General features: G+C 30.3%; 1 protein-coding gene and 3 long non-coding RNA genes across 5 annotated transcripts; 1 reads left to right on the top strand and 3 right to left on the bottom strand.

Moving 5' to 3' along the window:
* Positions 1–285: 285 nt before the first annotated feature.
* Positions 286–2,481, bottom strand: LOC122526642. The gene is made up of 2 exons (XR_006306134.1): positions 1,376–2,481; positions 286–1,301 (listed from the first exon to the last, which is right to left on the bottom strand). It is a non-coding gene; the product is annotated as an uncharacterized LOC122526642 (long non-coding RNA).
* Positions 2,482–3,123: 642 nt separating this feature from the next.
* Positions 3,124–5,655, bottom strand: LOC122526639. The gene is made up of 3 exons (XR_006306131.1): positions 5,256–5,655; positions 5,068–5,095; positions 3,124–4,959 (listed from the first exon to the last, which is right to left on the bottom strand). It is a non-coding gene; the product is annotated as an uncharacterized LOC122526639 (long non-coding RNA).
* A 245-nt stretch (positions 5,656–5,900) lies between these two features.
* On the top strand, positions 5,901–6,963 carry LOC122526640. 2 transcript variants are annotated; one of them, XR_006306132.1, is made up of 4 exons: positions 5,901–6,113; positions 6,274–6,449; positions 6,559–6,640; positions 6,738–6,963. It is a non-coding gene; the product is annotated as an uncharacterized LOC122526640 (long non-coding RNA). The 2 variants fall into 2 exon arrangements; XR_006306133.1 differs by lacking the exon at positions 6,738–6,963 and having other exon boundaries at positions 5,909–6,113; positions 6,556–6,578.
* Positions 6,964–7,446: 483 nt separating this feature from the next.
* Positions 7,447–10,376, bottom strand: LOC122526638 (kinesin-like protein subito). Its single transcript, XM_043650166.1, has 6 exons — positions 9,869–10,376; positions 9,173–9,794; positions 8,662–9,101; positions 8,373–8,565; positions 7,846–8,296; positions 7,447–7,762 (listed from the first exon to the last, which is right to left on the bottom strand). Exons 1-6 carry the CDS (start codon positions 10,374–10,376, stop codon positions 7,454–7,456), a joined length of 2,523 nt encoding a protein of 840 aa, XP_043506101.1. The 3' UTR covers positions 7,447–7,453.
* Positions 10,377–19,246: the final 8,870 nt, after the last annotated feature.

Genomic DNA, 19,246 nt, shown 5'->3' with positions numbered 1-19,246 from the left:
GAAGTATGGGGATGGGAAAAACTAGAAGGGTTCATGTAGATAGGCTAAAACGATACAAAAATTTGTATTATGACTTAATTAGCATTACTTCAGGGATAAATTTCGCTTTTATAAGAGAAAAATATTCACAAAATTTAAATGAAAAATGATCTCTCTGTATTTTATATTAACGATAAAAATAAGTCTCGCAAAAACTTTCATTGGCTTCAACTGCAACAGCGACGCAATTAACGTCTTCACGGCGTTTACGGAAAGACGACAAAATAACAAAATTAACATATTAAATACAATTTTGATAATGGTTTAATTAATAAGTATAATCTAATCTATTTATACATTGTATTGTGCACAGATTTCTCCAATATGGAGTCCTCTAGCGATTGTGTTAAACTATGATGAAGAAGAAGAAGGGTTTATTTAAAATAATAAATAAAACACTTGGTTGAGCCAATACAAAGTATAATACTTTACTGGCTCGTCAGGGAAAACTCTTGTGGCATAAAACCCCTGGTTGATTATTCACATAATTAAAAATAACTTCAAAAACTTTTATTACTATATTATTACTATATATACAATTTATACATGTTGAAATTTAATTAATTCACGTCCATTAGTTGATCTGATTGTAATTCAATGGGCATGTGAGTTACAAGAGGCTTATGGTAGCTAAAATATAAAACAAATTGTCTAGTAGAAACGTTATCTAAATATCGTATAAATACAGAATCAGTTGTAGTACCATGTTCGGTTGTAGAAACTGCTTGGTTGTTATTTATTGAAAGATTTAAATCTTCACGTAAAAAGTTGATGAGATTACATCAAAATTATCTGAATTGAAATTAACATTAAAAACTCCACTTAAAATCATCGGTAACTTACCTCACCTCTACCCAAATATGCTCCTCCAATTTTTGTATATGGAAATAGCGCCCATTTTAAAAAATGAATAATATCTTCAATTTTTTGATTTGGAGAAATATAAATTGCTATTAAAGCAATTTTTTTACCATCTCCTGTTTTACACTCCGCTATACAAAATTCACCTACTGATGACATCGCAGAACTAACAAAGTTGGACTGTCTTACAGTCATGTCGATAGTAGCAGTAACAATGATAGTTGTATCATTCGCATTGTCATGGATAGCAACTCCTCCAGCTCGAACATTTGATCGTTTATGTTGAATTATACAATAAAATTTGGTATGCTAACAAACTGCTTATTATCTAACAAAATTTCACTCAACGTTGAAATTTGAGATTTTTGTATAATTGAATCAATTAGGTCACCGGAGTGAGCCTGCAGACTTTGACAATTCAAAGTATCAAATTGACGATAATTGCTACACGCTAAAGATGAATCTAGATCCATACCAATTTTTGCACTGGTAATCACAAGCTGAGACGATGGTCCAGAAATCATTAGTAATTTCGAAGTTGATGGAGTACATAAAATTTCATTCACAGACGATTGGTATGCTTGTGCAATCATTTTTTTTGCAGCCTATATGCCTTACAACGTTCCGCGTTTGTTTATGCTGAGAAATTTCAGCATAATAAATAAAATTACAGAGAAATTTTTGTTAAGATAGTAATAGACTTCTCTGCATTAGTTTTAGGTGTCTTGACAACTTAAACAGAAAATTAAAAGTATACTGATACTGGTCGAAAAGCTGCAAGAGATTATAGTTTAATAAGAATTATTTTAGAAAATAATTTATAAATAATCTAAACAAATAATACATACATCAGTTAATCTCAAAAAAAACTTTTATTCCTAATATTCACAACCCGCTCAGCATCAAAATCAGAAAGATATCTTGACGTTAATATTATAGGGATATTTTTTAGAACTCAGTCAAAAGATATCATTTAGATAACTTTTTTCTGAAGTCAGATTATTGAGATTCAAACGCTATCAATAAGATAACTGTGAAAGATGTCCCGGTGATACTTACTTTACTAGGCAACGCTTTGCATGTGGCCAAACTCTCGAGAGATTCACGAAAAAATGCCCACTGCTTGCGTAAGTCCGCGGCGAAATATACTCGCATGACGAGTGTTAATAAGTTTAATACTGTTCTTTAAAGTTTAAGCCTACTTATTTCACTTAACATTTTACCGACCGGTCGTCGATTAATCGACTTTTGATCTTTCTGTTAGATTCGGTTAGGCTAGACTGACAAATAGCAAGAAGCAAGCATTTCGCATTCTTTATTCAGATAATCGGTGCTTTTCTTTAAGCTTTAGCCCTTAAAAATGAATGAAAAGGATAGTGTCGGTGAGTTTTATCTCGACGACCTGTCAGATTGTCTTGACTGCCGTTCAGCAAGTAGTACTGATGACGAAAGTGATAGCAGTAGTATAGCGATTCGAAAGCGACGTCATGTACCGCTAATATACAGTGATTCAGAAGACGAGGGCATAAATGATAACGTTGAAGACAACAATGGTACATGGTCAACGAACGACAAGAATATAATTTTGGAACCTTTCGAAGGCAGCTCTGGCGTAAAAATTTTATGCCAAGTTCCTCTGAAAGCGTAATAGATATTGTGAATTTATTCATTGGAAATGACCTGATTGAGCACTTCGTGAGGGAGTCTAATAGGTATCATTATCAAATTGTGGAAAAATATAGAATTACATCAAAAACGAAAAAATGGAAAGACGTCACGGTGACTGAAATAAAGAAATTTCTGGGCCTGATCGTTCTCATGGGACAAGTAAAGAAGGACGTTCTCTACGATTATTGGTCTACAGACCCATCTATAGAAACACCGTTCTTCTCGAAGGTTATGAGCAGAAACAGATTTTTACAAATAATGCAAAGCTTTTTGTAACAATAACGATATTTCTCCCAATTCGCATAGGCTGGTGAAGTTTCTCTGATGATTCTTTTTTCTTTTGAAAAATAAAATAAGAATTAATCCTATAGATCCTAAAGACAAATTAATCCCAACAAAATGTGAAGAATCATCATCAAAAGAAGGAAATACCTGCTGTTCTGTCAGTAATTATACAATCTACTGTCTTAGAAAATGATTTATAAAATATATATATAAGGTATATTCTATATAGTTCTTATAAGGATGATGTCTTGGAAATATAACTGCCTTGAGTTTCTGCAAATAAGAGATTCTCTCGATTATTTTATTAATATTATTCACACTAAACTACATTATCTGCATTGCGTTACATTGTACAAATACAAATTACACTAAAAACTACACTATATACATTAGTTGCATTACCTGCAAATAAGAGAAATAACATTTACAGCTAATATTCACTCTTATTTTATTGTCTTATCACTAGCTTCGCAATTTGAACTCTAACCGTCTCTGCTTAGCAAACTACTAACCGTTTCTATATTTTCTGTCTCGTTATTAACGTTCCCGAATCTTTCTAAGCCTAATACGCCTGCGCCTCTTAACTGTAAGACAGCGGCCAATTTAAATTATTAGTAAAGGTGACAAAATATAAATAGTAATATTTCGTTACATATATATTACGAAATAGAAACGGAATACAAAGAGATAGATGTAATATGTAGATATTTACCCTACTAAATAATACTTTCTTATTCATCGAAAGAAATTTATTGTTTTGTTATTTTTTCTGCTTCAAGAAACTAGGAGATGATCTTGAAATTATAGAGAAACTTCATGATCATATTACTATAATAAATATAAATTTTATCGCAAAGCTTAAAAAAAAATTAATCTAATCTATAGGCGTTATGAAAGAAACAAGGAAAATAATTATTAATTTTTGTCAATTTTTAAAATTATTTTTTAAATTATTAAATTTTGTCAATGTATCCCAAATGGAAACTATATTTTCTTAATAAATTCTAATAAAGGAATAATTTTTTTTTACCATGTTAAGTATTACATGTGTTCATGGCATGGATCTTCTATATACAAATTTTGAATATAGTCTGAAGCAGTAATAAAAGTGATAAAAGTAGACTGAGAGAGACAGAGAATGGAGATACTATGTTCTATTTCTCTCTGCGTAGACTAGCTTCGCAGGAAGGGAAGTACCTGTGTATGAATAATGGTACAGAACTTAGAGAGCACGGTAAGCGACAATTCAACCTCATCAGTTGTTGATATCTGTCAAATTTCCTAATTTCCTTTCTACAGCTCAAATAAGACCGAAAGAATAAAAAATTTACAATATATCATGTATTTGTGCACACACACACTATCTGTAGTACATTTGATAACAAGAGACGGCTTTTTTTGAAACCTAATTTTTTTTAAATAGTGCAATGAATATATGCATACTGTAATTATGCAACTTTATAGACAGAATATTAAATCAAATTAACGGATTCTGAAAAATAATAAATTATTACACATGTTTGTAAGTCACTAAATTGAATTAAGCTTAAATGCTCCTCCGTGGTATAATCAGATATTGAAATATTTTTTTACCATGAGCTTTAGAAGCTGCATTTTATGATCCGATAAGATGGTTTGTTCAAATGCATGACTATCGTTATCATAAATGTGGACAGAAAACTAACTAATATAGTAATAATGAGCTCGACAATAAAAAAAGAAAATTTTTTCATACATGTTTTACCACGTCCTCTAAAACTGAAAGTAATCCTCCTTGATCTTTTATTCTCTAGAAGCCCAAAAGACCTGATTTTGGATTAGACTCTACCAGCATATATCACACTCAAAATGCTTTGATACTTTTGCCAGCAATTTATACGACAACATTATTTGCGTAATCAGATACACTCCATGAATCTTGATTTAGCTCGTTTCCCATCATTGAGGTTGGAGTTTAAGTTTCATAATCAGAATTGGTATTGATTCTTAAAACTATGTCAATTTCATGTTTGGTGTCCAATGACTTGAATAACTGAGAAACATTTAAAATTTAGTTTCCATTGATTTACAAGTCTAAAAAATTTCCGTTACATCGTGGAGAATTATCTGAAATATAATTTTTAATATAGATACTATATCTACATGCTACTTCGAAAAATGTTGACTATAGGGGACTAATGTTTTAGCAGATGAAAAATTTGTATTACACCATACCTTTCGGAGAGTTTCATCTTGTGGGAACCTACAAGAAAAAGTAGCTACAGACTTATAAAAATTAACTAATATTATAAATATAATAATTTCTTTCTTTCTTTAACTTTGATTTCAACCATTGATATAATATGTACAAAAAATCTTTATCTATGCAAAGAAATAGACATAATTTAAGGTTATGTACTTACTTGTAAAAAGAAATGTTATTATTTTCGTTAGCTTGTAATTTAAAACAGCAAGCGCAAGAAGTTTTCATTATACACACTCATCGTTGACATAGTACAATATCAGAAAATAATAACAAATGATTGTACGACGACGACGTAATGCTGGTCCTATTGGTTACTTATATATATTCATTATAACCTCTATCATCATTTGTCGAAAATTGTCGACTATTTGCGATCATAAATGTTATAAACTTTCCCTTACTTCCAGATCGAGAATATTCTTTAGTCAATATTCATGATTATTTCAAGCGGTGTTCTCTGACATTCTAAACACACTCGTACTCGTCAAGGGAATCGTATAATATTAAGTTTCCAGCCAATCTTCTCTCACTCATACCAAGCCATACATTTAAAAGATGATGACAACAGACTGATAGTAAGAGAGAGAGAGACAGAGAAATGATGGTCAATGATCTATCTCTCTCTGCGTAGACTAATTGCGCAGAGAAACCACAACCTGTTGATAACCTCCCACAATAACATTTCTTACCATGAGAGAAACACGTCGACAGCTGCGTGCGCAACAAAAGAGAGATGAAAGAGTAGTCACACTATTCTCCTTCTTTCCCACGAAAGAGTGATATTTACGTTGACGTAAGAGAAGTTATGTCATAGAGGTTAAAGTCCGATAAAGTCATGGTCAAGGACAGTCTTTACTCTCTGGCATATCTTCGGTCCTATAGTTTCAATAAAAATAAAATGTAAAATCTTTGTCTGTTAATAATATTCGCAAGCACGTGTGTGAATAATGAAAACTTGATGCGCTAGCTGTTTTAAATTACAAGCTAACGAAAATAATAACATTTCTTTTTACAAGTAAGTACATAACCTTAAATTATGTCTATTTCTTTGCGTAGATAAAGATTTTTTGTACATATTATATCAATGGTTGAAATCAAAGTTAAAGAAAGAAAGAAATTATTATATTTATAATATTAGTTAATTTTTATAAGTCTGTAGCTACTTTTTCTTGTAGGTTCCCACAAGATGAAACTCTCCGAAAGGTATGGTGTAATACAAATTTTTCATCTGCTAAAACATTAGTCCCCTATAGTCAACATTTTTCGAAGTGATGGTTTTTCTATCCTTGTGATGGCACAAATCGGCAAAAACAAATAGAAAGGATCGCTTCCAATAAAATATCGATTTGCGGTAACGTAATTAGTGATATTGTTCAACTATTTGCTACTCTAATGACTGCTTTGCATTTCCATCGTGCATATAATTATTCGTTTTCATAAGTTTGATTTATTTACAGCAGAAAAGAGGATAAACAAAAATACAGCATGAAGGTGTTCAGTGCAAAAACACAATAGGAATAACTGACGGACAATATCAGTGAGGTATAAAACGACCAGTCGTCAATATTCTAACATTGAGTACAGCAAAATTATTTTAAAGCATGTAGATATAGTATCTATATTAAAAATTATATTTCAGATAATTCCACGATGTATATAATGGAAATTTTTGAGACAATTGAAGAAACTATATCTACTAATTCAGTACGTCATTATGTAGAATTAATGTTCTACACGCCAATCGATGCAACAGTTAACGTACAGTTTGGTCCTTCGATATTGCTTATTGCCTAGGATGTACAGTTAGATGTTACCAACAATCAGCATAATGCGAATAAATTTTCAAGTCGCATTTGTAATTTGAAGCAACGCATTGAATCATTTAAAAGTAGAAATATTTTTCTTAAATTATTTTATTCCAGCGAGACTCTTTCGCGAAAAAAATTACGAACCCTCGTTCGGTTGGCGATTGCGATACTCAAGATTTATATTCACCAAGGATAGTAATTAGAAAGTGCTATCTAGCATTGAATTCTAGTACATTAAAAGACAAAAGATAAAGGCATAAAAAGACCTCAAAAGTTTGGTTTCCAAATTGCAGAATAACAAATTTAATATCAAATTAATCTTATCAGTAAGCCTATCTTTTCTTATCTGAGCTGTGTTTATAAACATTACGTGAATTACGTGAGTTTCATTGTATCTCTGGTCAATCGCATGGGTTTGACAATAATACGAAAATACCCGAATTAATTCGTAAACGGAAAAGAATAAAAGGAAAAAAATAGAGAAAGTAATAAAATAATAATAGACATATTTAAAAGGAAAAAAAAAGTTCTTTTACATAATTAATATCTATAGGCGACATACTTCTTGCCTGCAAGAAATATCTTCATAGTTTTTATTTTTTAGCTTCAACATATTGTCTAATTCAATTATTTTATTCGCCATCCTTTGATTATTCTCTTCTAATTTTTCAATTGTTTTAGTTTGCTCTGAAAGACTGCATTGAGCTCGATCGAGTTGTTCTTGCATCTCGTTTATTTTGTCTTCATATTCTACCATTGTTTCTTCGTGTTCTTTAATTTGAATGTTCTTTTCTCGAACATCATTTGTGATAGTAATATATTCTTCTTTTGCTTCGTTCAATAAAGTTTTAAGTTTCTAAAATATTATTTATAATAGGATATTATAAATATCTAATGTATTGTTTATTTTAATTACAAAATGTTAAACTAATTAATTACCTTTACGTGATCTTTCTTAAAAGATAATTGTGACTTTATCTCTTCTATATAATATTTTGTTTTTTCTTCGTGACACAGATCTTTCTGAGTAGCATCCAATAAACATTTTGTTTGTTTTAATTCTTCCTTTAATAAGCTCAATTCAAATTCAGTTTTATGTTTTTCTACGCTCAAAATTTTATTATTTTTTTTTAATGCATTATTAGTATTTTCCATATACACTAATTTGGCAGTTAAATGAGAAATTTCACATTTCAACTCTTTAATATCTTTTGAATTTTTACTATTATTATCTTCATCTTCATTTTCATCATTATCTTCGTCAGATAAACAAGATCGTATCCTCTTTCGACTATTTAACTTAATTTTTTGTTTATAGAATTCTTCAACTTGTTTAATTGACCATTGCAAAGTATCTTCTTGCTGTTCTTCAACATCTCTTATACGAGATCTAGATATGAGTACGATGGTAATTTACATAACAGCGATATGAAAAAATGTAGTACTATATACATATAAATACATACTTCAAATCATTCTCAAGCTTCTTTATGGCGGTAGTATAAATGTCTACCATTTCTTGTCGAATTTCAAAGTCACGAGTTAAAGCCATATTTTTTAGATTCGTTATCTCCTTTCTTAATTGTTTATTTACTAGTAACAAATCTTCATATTCTTCAGAAGAGATTAACTTTATTTCATCCATTTCTATCTTTGTATCTACATTTGTATTTTAACCAATCTATTAAAAATCCAATGATACTTATCTCTAAAATAAAAATTATTTATAATTGATAATGCATATTATCTTATCACCTGTATTTTCTAAAACCATAGCGTCCCAATTTGTTACACTTTGTATACTTTTCTGAACCATTTTAGAAAATCTTGAACAATGTGCCTTTCTCGTTTTTTTTATTTTAGGTTCTATGATTATTTTCTTTGCAATTGCTGCAAAATTTAATACATTTTGTGTTTCTACGTAAAGATTTGGCAAAGGATTAATATTAACAATTAAAGCAATATGTTCGCTTCCTGATAATGCTCTTTGAAATAATCTTGTTAATTTTGATTCCCTGAAAGGTCCAATGACAGGTTCAGATTTGAATTTTGATAATTGAGCGTTGTAAATTGATTTCAAACATTTCCCTAAGACCATCAGACTCGTATTGATATTTTGCGCTTCTTTTAATCTGTCACCAATATTTAATGTTTTCTTTAAGCGTTCAGAACCAGCTAAATCACAAAAAGAAAACCTGTTGAAAAAAAAAATGTTGTTGTTGTATCTTATTAAGTTTAAATGAAGTAAAAATATTAAAATACATACATGCTTGTATCCACCGAATCTGTTAGATTTTCAGAATAATACTTCAATAGCTTAATAGTAAATATGCAATGAGATCTCGAACTTCTTGCATTTAAAGCTGTTGCGGCTACTTTTAAATTATATTGACCAGCCATTAAAACTTGATATGCCTCCGCACCAGAGTTAACATAAACAACATTCAAGTCTTTGATAAAAGTTCTTCCATGATTATCAGTTGCTAGTTTTAGTGGTAATTTCTTTTTTGGACAGTCAATAGTCAAAAGATCATAAATAGTTTCGTTATATATTTCAACAAAAGATACCCACACTGAATAATGAGCATTGCTGTATTTGCTAGATTTCAACTGTGATTCTTCTTGTAATATATTTTGCATTTCCTTATAAGTATTATTATACTGATTTTTATCCAGCGAACTAAAACTTAACAATTTAGTTTTAACTTGTAACTCTTGAGCTTGCTCAAGAGAATTAAGAAATTTTGCATCGCAATGATGTATAGGTTTATATGAAGGTATAGATTTTGGAGTGATAATAGAAAATAAGAATCCTAAAGCACGTGGTATGATGCCAGGCGATGTGATTGTTCCATGCAATGTATGTGACTTTCCAGAATTTGTTGTACCTGTAGAAATATGATTTGTTCGCATAAAATATATAAATAAATGTTAATAAGAATTTTGAGTATATAGCGCTTACCATAAGTCATTACATTACAACTTTGTCCGGCTAAGAAATCTACCATTTGTTGCTTAATCACTCGATCAAATAATTCCACTTGCGTTATTTCTGGTCCAAATGTTTGAGTGAACGTATATGTTCTACATGCTACATCGTTACTTTTAGCTCTTGCAAAACAACTGTTATTTTCTAAATATGGAAACTTAGTTACCAAAGTAGTGGAATTTGTTATTTTATAAACTTCTTCTTGTTCTGGCAGTAATTTGATTTTTCTTGGAAATGGCTTTAAACGTAAATAGACTTTAATCGTTTTTAAAGACTGAGAATCAAAAAGCGAGCTTTTGATTTCTGCCGGATCAAATTCTTCTGATTCATATACAGAAAGTAAATTTTTCTTTACATCTTTAGATGGACAAGGTCTCTGTCCGTATGCTAAAATACTAGGATCTCTGCCAAATAAATATGACATTGCTTCACGCGTATAACTTTCATTTGATGGTTGTATCGAATCTAATGTATTACTCATCTATAAAAATAAGATATCTTACAATAATAAAACATACTCTGTTTTTATGAAACATTTATATCGTATTTTTTAATTCTACAAAGAATGTACAGTGTGTCTTTTCAAAAAACCATTTCAAATTTATACAGTATATAAAAAACATTATACTGATTGTGAATAGAAAAGACCAAGTTTTGATTTACTACCAACCTTTCAATATTCCAACGAGCGTTGTTCCGAATAAACACAATCTCTCCTCTTCTCTTTATATCTATCTACGTATCCCTAATATTTCCTCGGTTAAAGTTTATACGAAACATAGCTTGTCCAAAAATGAAGTATGTACGTCGAAAAACAGCAGTAGCAGCATGTAGAGGTGTAAATGGTAGAAAAAAGCGATTGTTAACGAAGAAAAATTCAACGGTAGCGGTGATAGCATCGAGAGTAATTCAAGTAACGAACAAACGCGAATGTAAACGAAAATATTTCAAAATTTTAAGAGCTTTTGTCCTAATCCTATTAACAATAAGTAGAATGTAAACAGCAGAATAAAGATTTCTTACAAGTTTTGTTTGAATGTATGTGTGCTTATTTGCACGCACGTCTTTCATTGAATTGTTCTTTGTTTTTTCTTTCGATTTACAACAGTAAATACGTTAAAATTTTAAAGACGAGATTATTTCGATTTCTTCCTTTCGTACGAATGATTAATTTTCTTTTAATTCTAATTGAAATAGCCCACACACATGTTCAATATTATTGAATAATATCTGTGATTATGCGTGATTATTTATTATTTACTATAATAGATATATTATATTATAATCTTAATAAATTATAGAAATAAAATAGATTTAATATCTTCCAGTCTAAAAAAAGGAGAGATAGTATAAGAATATTATGTTATAATATAATATAGGTATATATATGTATTGTGTTTACTAATATATATAATAATAATACAAATTATATTACATATGTATGAAATTAATAATTAATTTATAATTTTTGTTTTAATATATAATGTTGATTGATGATATTCATCGAGTATGGGCCGTCTTTAATAGTATTTCGTTGAAATGATATTATATACTGGATTATATAAAATATTTGTGATGATTTTAGCCGATCGAACATAAGTGTATGTGTCGATGTATTCTACGTGCATTATGAATTAATTGAAGTTTTCCGTGTATACTTCATGTATATTTCACTGTATGCTCACGCAACAGTTAAAAATGTTTGAATTGTTCATCCTCACTCTACTAACCTTCTCCTCTTTCTTTCCACCATTCGGGATGGAACGTAATTCTTTATAATAATTCAAATGTGATAAAAAATTAAATTTTTACGTGACAAACATTTACGAATTGGCATTACGAATCGTTTTGAAATTTCATTTTCTTTCCGTATATATTATATTCCGTATATATGTATACCAAACACACATTTCATTTGTAAATACATTCTACATTATATTCGCTGGCTGATGTGGATATAAAAATAGTAGATGTAATTGTGACAAATTTCTGTCGGAAAATTATCGATTTTCAATCGATATCCTTCTTTCCGTATAGTTCATTGACCAAGTAGTTAAAACGAATAAATAAAGGTAACCCCCGAAGAACACGATTATTTTGTTCCGTGTTCTTTGAAACCGTGTTGTTCGAGACTACGAAAAACGGGATTCCGTTTCAAGTGTAAAAATAAAAACAGCGTTACGTTTAAAATTTTCTTCTGTTAAATATAAAAAACTAAAAATTTTTATATTGTTTGAATTCATATTGGTAAAATCATCTTCAATTGGTGAAATCTTGTATTACTTAATTAAAATTAATCTTTTAATTAGTTTTGAAAAAACGTTTTATCTTAAATTCTTAATATCAAAATAAAAGTGTCGTATCCATATAAGATACTATATAAAATATTTATTATCTAATCCCTATGCAAGACTTAAATAACAATAAACGCTTTATTGTTGATAAAAATTTTTAAATAACATACTTACATATACATTTATTTGTAAGTAATGTGTATGTAATGTGTATTTATTTAACACGTTCACGCCGGCGGCATATTTCTTGTTTCTTTCCCATAGGACGGCTATAATTAAAGTTTTTCTCTCCATCGGACAGCAGCTAATCCAGAGCGTAAAATGAAATTTAATAAAAAAAAGATTGTTTTCAATGAATATACGTTAAATTTTCATTATTTTGATTTTCAACTATATGGAAATTATTTCTACTTACTTAAGGATCTGAATATTTCATCGTTTATTTGCATCGTTTAATAGCACAAACAAATGCGTACCACCGGAGGTACGCGCCGGCGTGTAAATGTGTCAACATGGTAAATTAAAATTGAATAAAATTGAGAAGTCGAAGAAGTGATTTTTCAAATTTCGCGATGAAAGTTATAATTCCCTTATAATTCTGAAGAATTTTGCCTTTGATCATAAGTCTCTCTTTTATCAAACAAATGACATATATGGAAATAATTTTTTATATCAAATAATATATATTTTATTCTGTTTTAATAAAATTACTCGAAAATCGAGTAGTTTGAAACCGTGTAATTCGGGAAAAGATATTCGTGTTCTTCAAGTACCACCGTGTTTTTTGGGGATTACGGGATTACCTGTATTTACCATAAACGTTTACGCTTACACATTACAATAATAAAAGCTCAGCCAGATGGCAACTCGTATTATTGCATGGTTTAATATCAATTACAATCGGTGTAACATTGTTTTCGTCCATTACCCAGGAAAATCTGAGATGGATGACGTAATTCCAAGATCCTGTGGTAGAATTCTACCACTTCTCAGTAAATTATGAACCATCTAGTGTGTCTTTTAAAATCTTTTCGGACAATTTCGAATTTTGTTCCGGCTTCATTACTCGAGTATGTTTTCCAGAATAGAAAGAGATTTTACGTTACTCCAAACTATGTCTGGAATGGAGTTATGGCTTTTTCTGAGAAGACTGTCTCAAGAACTCGTCATTCGGCGTATCTCTGTACACTTAATAATCTCAGAGCAACTTTGAATTGATTTTATAAATTGACCGAAACTTATGTTGAGGAAATTGCGTAGACATTTTGAATTTGGTGATTTTCAGAATTCAAAGTATTCGGAACATATCTGTCATCTACGAAAAAAGATGCACTGATTAGATTGTTGACATTCAATAGTTTAATGACGTTTGTTATTGTTGAAAGTTGGACAATTATACGCATCAGTAGGATGTTCTCATGCGTGTGTATGAATGTTCATACGAATATGCGTGAGGGAATGAAAGTTAGTAGCAGACTAGAAGAAAGTAGTAGTCGTTTTTTTCTGCGGTAGAACATGTGCCCCTGTATGTAGATTATTCCGTTGAAATGATATGTGATATGACTTGTGTTTACTTTTGTCTTTTGTAGTTGAATAAACGGTTAATTTTTTTATTACCTATTTCCTTTCTATTTTATTGCTCCTAACGTCAAACTCTCACCATTTATGTATTTATTAATTAATTTAATAATAAACTTTCTAATTCTATGTATATTTGCTGTCTTATAAATGTTTACATTGCAATATTGTTTTTTATAATTTTATTGTTTAGTTCTAAAAATTTATAGGCTTGATCTCAAACATTTTTTTTGAAATAGTCTAATATACTCTATGTGATGTTTGTTGATCTATAGCTATAATTTTTAATTGGCGTAATTAATGCTTGATAGCATAATATTTTTATAAGTTTGTTAAGGTAATTGTATTTGAAAAAAATTGATACACATTTTCAAGACAATATAAGATATCAAAAGTTAGTTTATTATCGAAATAAATGCCTAGATATTTTACAATTTTTTTATGTGTGATATTGATTCCGGAGTCATCTTTCTTTTCATTCAAAGCAACGTTTTCCAATTTTGATTTACAGTTTGGTAACAAGTAGATATTAATGGTGTGAATAGTATGTTCTCATATATTTGCCTTGGTTTTTTTTTAGTTTCCAGATATAGTAAAATTCATAAATCTTGTTATATAAATTTGGAAGGTTAGACTTTTTACATTTGTAAACATTATCGTTTAAGTCACTGAACTACTTGGAAGATGACGGAACTTATAAAAATATAAACAGACTAACAAAACGTTAAAGGCTTTTTCTCAGAATTGGCTAGCCATTGGCCGGATTTATGTTAACGGGAGGAATACTCTGATGATATACATACTACTGATATATCAAGTTACATTCTCAAACTGTATTTTCCAAGTGTAGATACCTCCTTGCAAGAAGGAAAATATTGATTTTTTTTGTCGACAGAAATTATTACTAGCTATTTATAAAAATATGTTACAAATGGTTTCGGATCGATATTCGAAGCATAATAATGAAGCTGACTTGAACGGAGCTATTTCTTATGTTTCGTCAGATTAAAAAATGAAAATGCGTTTTTATTTAATGCGTGGTTATTTGAAACTCTCTTATATCGAAATTAAGAGACAATCTTTTAATATACACGATGTTTAAAAGTACGGACGATATTTTTAAAGTGTTTAAAAATTATTCTTTTCATTGAAACTCATGTAATAATATTATGATCTATAAGATATCTTTCTCTTCAAATAAACATAGTTTTTAGAAATACTTATATTCCCTAAACCAGCCAATTATTATCATAGTTTCTTATACATTGATCGTGACAAAATTTCCTTTTTTTGTTACAAAAAAAATTATTTTACAAAAAGGATGCATACGAAAATTTTCCTTAATTAAAAAAAAATGTAATTTAAGACAATTATTTTAAAATTGTTATTATACTTAAAAAAAATGTATAATATTGATTTTTGCTCTTAAATAAATTATTCATAAAAGTATATATTTTCTTTCTTTTGTAAAAAGAATTATTCATTATTCCTTTAAAAATTCCTAGAACTTTATATTAGTTTAAAGCCTTAAGGCTCGCGTTACTTCTCAAGAATACTTAAGAAAAAAAATGGAGTTATATTGATATGGTAAATTATTCTTCATAAAAACACTGGGACATACATATGCGTACGCTGAGTTTTCTGTTATATTAAAATTTTTTAATGGAATAAAAGGATTCAATTATTTTCGTATATGTGTATTGATTTCAAAATAATTTCGTCGTCGCACAATCTTATTTTTGTTTAACATAAGTAAAATAAAAAATATAAAATAATTTTAATCACATTTTGTTTTCGCTTCAGAAAATGTTTCGCTCAGTAAGTGAGGATGATTTATTATAATATAATGAAGAATACCCTATTCGGATATTTATTCTTCTGAATTCAAATAAAGAGGTTTCATCTACCCTTACTACTCTCTTCAAAGATGTTTTTTATGTTTATCTAAAGATTCAAATAATACACGATGAGACGATAAAAGAAATTGTTTTCTCTCTAATAAAGTTTAGTCCATCCTACGAAAGTATGGACGTAGCCAAGATATTCCATATAACAATATACAGTTGCACTGCTAACTTTTAAAGCATCCCTAAAATGAGCAGTCGTCCAGGAAGGATTCGTTGTTATTAATTCCGATAAAAATGCTATACAATCACTGCTAGTTAAGGTATTTAATGGATACATATTAGGGTAATAAATATCATATTCAATAAAAATATTAAACCAGAATTCAATTGTCGCTAAACATACGTCAGGAAACTGATAATAATCCAACGACAGAACTTCTTCTGCAGTATTGTTAACACTTATGCCTTTTCTAAAATTTACCCATAATATGTGCAACACCACTTTCAATTTCCAATTCATTTTTAAAAGTATTCAACAGTGACCGAAAACTCATCATTAGAAGCGAATCTTAATATGGAATTATTCAAATAACTCTCTATATTAATGTTAATCTTTGATTATTTATTAATCTCGTTGTACTCTGTTGCGATCGTAGATAACTTTAAAATATTTCAAATTGGAATAAGTATAATAGTTGTACTGCTGTGTGGAATTGATTTGATAATAGGTATCATTGTTAATAGCACTAATTAGAATTTCTCGAAATACATGAACAATAATATCTTGTAAAAATATACAACTTTATCGTTAGTGATTGAATTTTAGAAATGATTTGATTGTCGTTATTCTAACTGAATGTCCTTGTGCCAGCTAGTGTTGATAAACATGGATTTAATATTATTGTAGAAAGTGTCACAAGTTCATTGCGTATCGAAGCGTAACCGTTTACTTCTATTAGTTTTTTATTACTAGATTGCGGATGTTAACGCAAATATTTATTTTAGATGGAAGAAAATAAAGATTTTGAATTTGGACAGAAGTTTATTACATCATTTATATTTATCGAAAATGTGTTTGTTATTTTGCATAATTTCCGTATAATGCATATGCGTTAATTTTATTACATATTCCGTACATATGTAACAGCATATGCATTTCACTGTGTACATCTCAGAAAATACGTTCTATCCATCATTGAGCACTTACACGATAACGGAGATCTAAAGTCACATCCATTCCTAAACTATCCTTGGGAAACGTAAATACAAAATGTGCCGGAGTAGCGTGATTCGCACCACCAGTGAAGGAACAACACGACGTGAATTGTACCCCTCAGAATCTATAATGTTCTAGAGACAAAATTTAAAATGCAAATTATAAAAGTGAAAACAATGCCTGAAGAAAAAAACTTCTAGGTTTAAGCGGGAGCGTATAAAAGAACTTAAAGCTTGAGGACTGGTAAAATACGTTGTTATTTTTTCGCGACTTAAAATAAACTTTCCTCAAATTTTCAGGCTAGCACATACACACTCTTGTCCGTGATATTTAATTAAAAAAAAAAGAACGAGCAGCCTTAATGATAGAGTTATAGGCTACACCAGTGATGACGAACTTTTTTGGATGCGTGGGTCAAATTCGGCTTATCGTCGATTGCAGCGCTAATTCGTGGGTCAGTATTTAATAAGCGAGGTGACCTTGGAAATGGGAGGGAAGAGGCGAATCAACTTTGGGAACTGAGAATCAAAAAAAGGCCATAAGTTCGGAATAAAATTATAGTAATCTTATTGAGAAACCTTCTGTTGTTTATGTTCGGATAGTTTTTTAATATCAGGTTTATACAGTTGTCTTCCTCTAAGATATCCGTCAGTAAGATATTACTTTCCCTCAATTTACTCTACTTCTCTATTCATTTTTCCCACTCTTGACGCAAAATAGTATCTTTTAGCATGCGCCTACGCCGACATATGTATCTCTTCTTTCTTTCTGTATTCCTTCTTCTTTTATAGCCTCATCTCTTTCGAAGGGAAAGGGGTCCCTCTTACTCTGTGAAATATTTTTCTCGGAACCAGAGCCACGAGCTTGATATATCAGGGGGGACCACTGTATTGCGCATTCATTAGTTTTTCACATTCCCAAGCTTATTTCTTTTCGTCGATTTTACGAAATTCATTTACAAATACGTTTTACACAATTCATTTTCACAGAAATACGTTCATTCAAATATCGTTAAAAGAGCAAGTTTCTTAATTGATTTAAAATTATTTGATAAACATTCCCATATATTTAATAGAATATTAAAAATTTTTAATATTGGTTGATTATCTACGCGTGGGTCAGCATCTGACTCACGGGTCATAGGTTTGCCACTCGTGGACAAGGCCGTTCAACGGAACGTGTATCGGTCTGCAACCGATATCTTGAATAAACATACGTACATTAGGTATTTGACCGTATTATTGGTTGATATAGCTGCTCCATTTATGGTCACAGGAGAATATGTGAGCTTACGCAGCGTGATGGTTATATGCGTCGATTTACTTTTGTTGATATTTACACGCCATTTTTGTGACATCAACTTTATTATTCGCATATGACGTTGAAGCATATCAGTCGCGTTGAAGAGATCGCAGTCCAATGATAACAAAGCTGTATAGTCCGCAATATTGCCGTAGTTACTTCCTCTGAGGTAGGTAAGTCTGCAGAGTAGATTGCATATAGTATGTGTATTGTGTGTAGATTTCTCCACATGAAGTTCTGTGGCGATTGTGATAAGCTAACGATGAGGAAGAAAAAGGGTTAAATTAAAATAAAACACTTTTTTGAGCCAATAGAAAGTGTAATACTTCATTGGCTTGTCAGGAAAAATCTTTGCGGCTTAAAAACCCTGGTTGATGGATTCGATACAATAAGGAATGGCGTCCACCTAAAGATTGGACACGCGGCTCATCTCTCGCTCGCTTCGTTTGTATATAGATACTATAATGAATCTCACCACTCGCTCGTCTATGGAAATGTAAAGAGTTCTTTACACTTCGCTTATCTCTTGATCGGCGCGTATTTCGAATATAAGCTAAAAATCTACGATCTATACGAATCTTACAGCGAGTGTGGGGGTGGTGCCTTGGGTCTTGCCACGCGTAAGACACGGAGTCAGTCGAGTTTGGAACTGTTCTCGAGTAAGATCGATTGTGTGTAGATACAGTCACCCTGTGTGTAGTTTTGTTCTAGTGTTAGTCTAGCGGTTAAAAGTTCAGATTATCACCATTTGCTATTGGCAACTTGATTTCATCGTGTAACAAATACATGTATATTAAAAAATATGATACTTTTAGTCTTGTTTTCTTAAAAATGAATTGTTATTTGATATAACTACTTGCGCAATGTATGATCCTGATGGACTCCTTACAACTGTTCAAAGGTTAAAATAAAAAATCTATTAATGTAGGATGAAAGAGATCGTTTCTCGGAAATGCATTTGTTTGTCTAGTTACGCGATGTTGCATCCAAATATCTCAAATATTCTTATTGAAAATAAATTAATAATCTATACGTTTTATAGTCAGGAATGGTCGGAAGTTTCGAAAAGAACGGAAGAAAAAAAAAGAAGCGATCTGTTGTTAGTTACATCAGT

The sequence above is a fragment of the Polistes fuscatus genome, unplaced genomic scaffold (genome assembly GCF_010416935.1).
Source record: "Polistes fuscatus isolate 324 unplaced genomic scaffold, CU_Pfus_HIC Scaffold111, whole genome shotgun sequence".
Taxonomy (NCBI): domain Eukaryota; kingdom Metazoa; phylum Arthropoda; class Insecta; order Hymenoptera; family Vespidae; genus Polistes; species Polistes fuscatus.
Note: the sequence above shows the minus strand (reverse complement) of the source record. Positions and strands in the feature narration are given on the sequence as shown.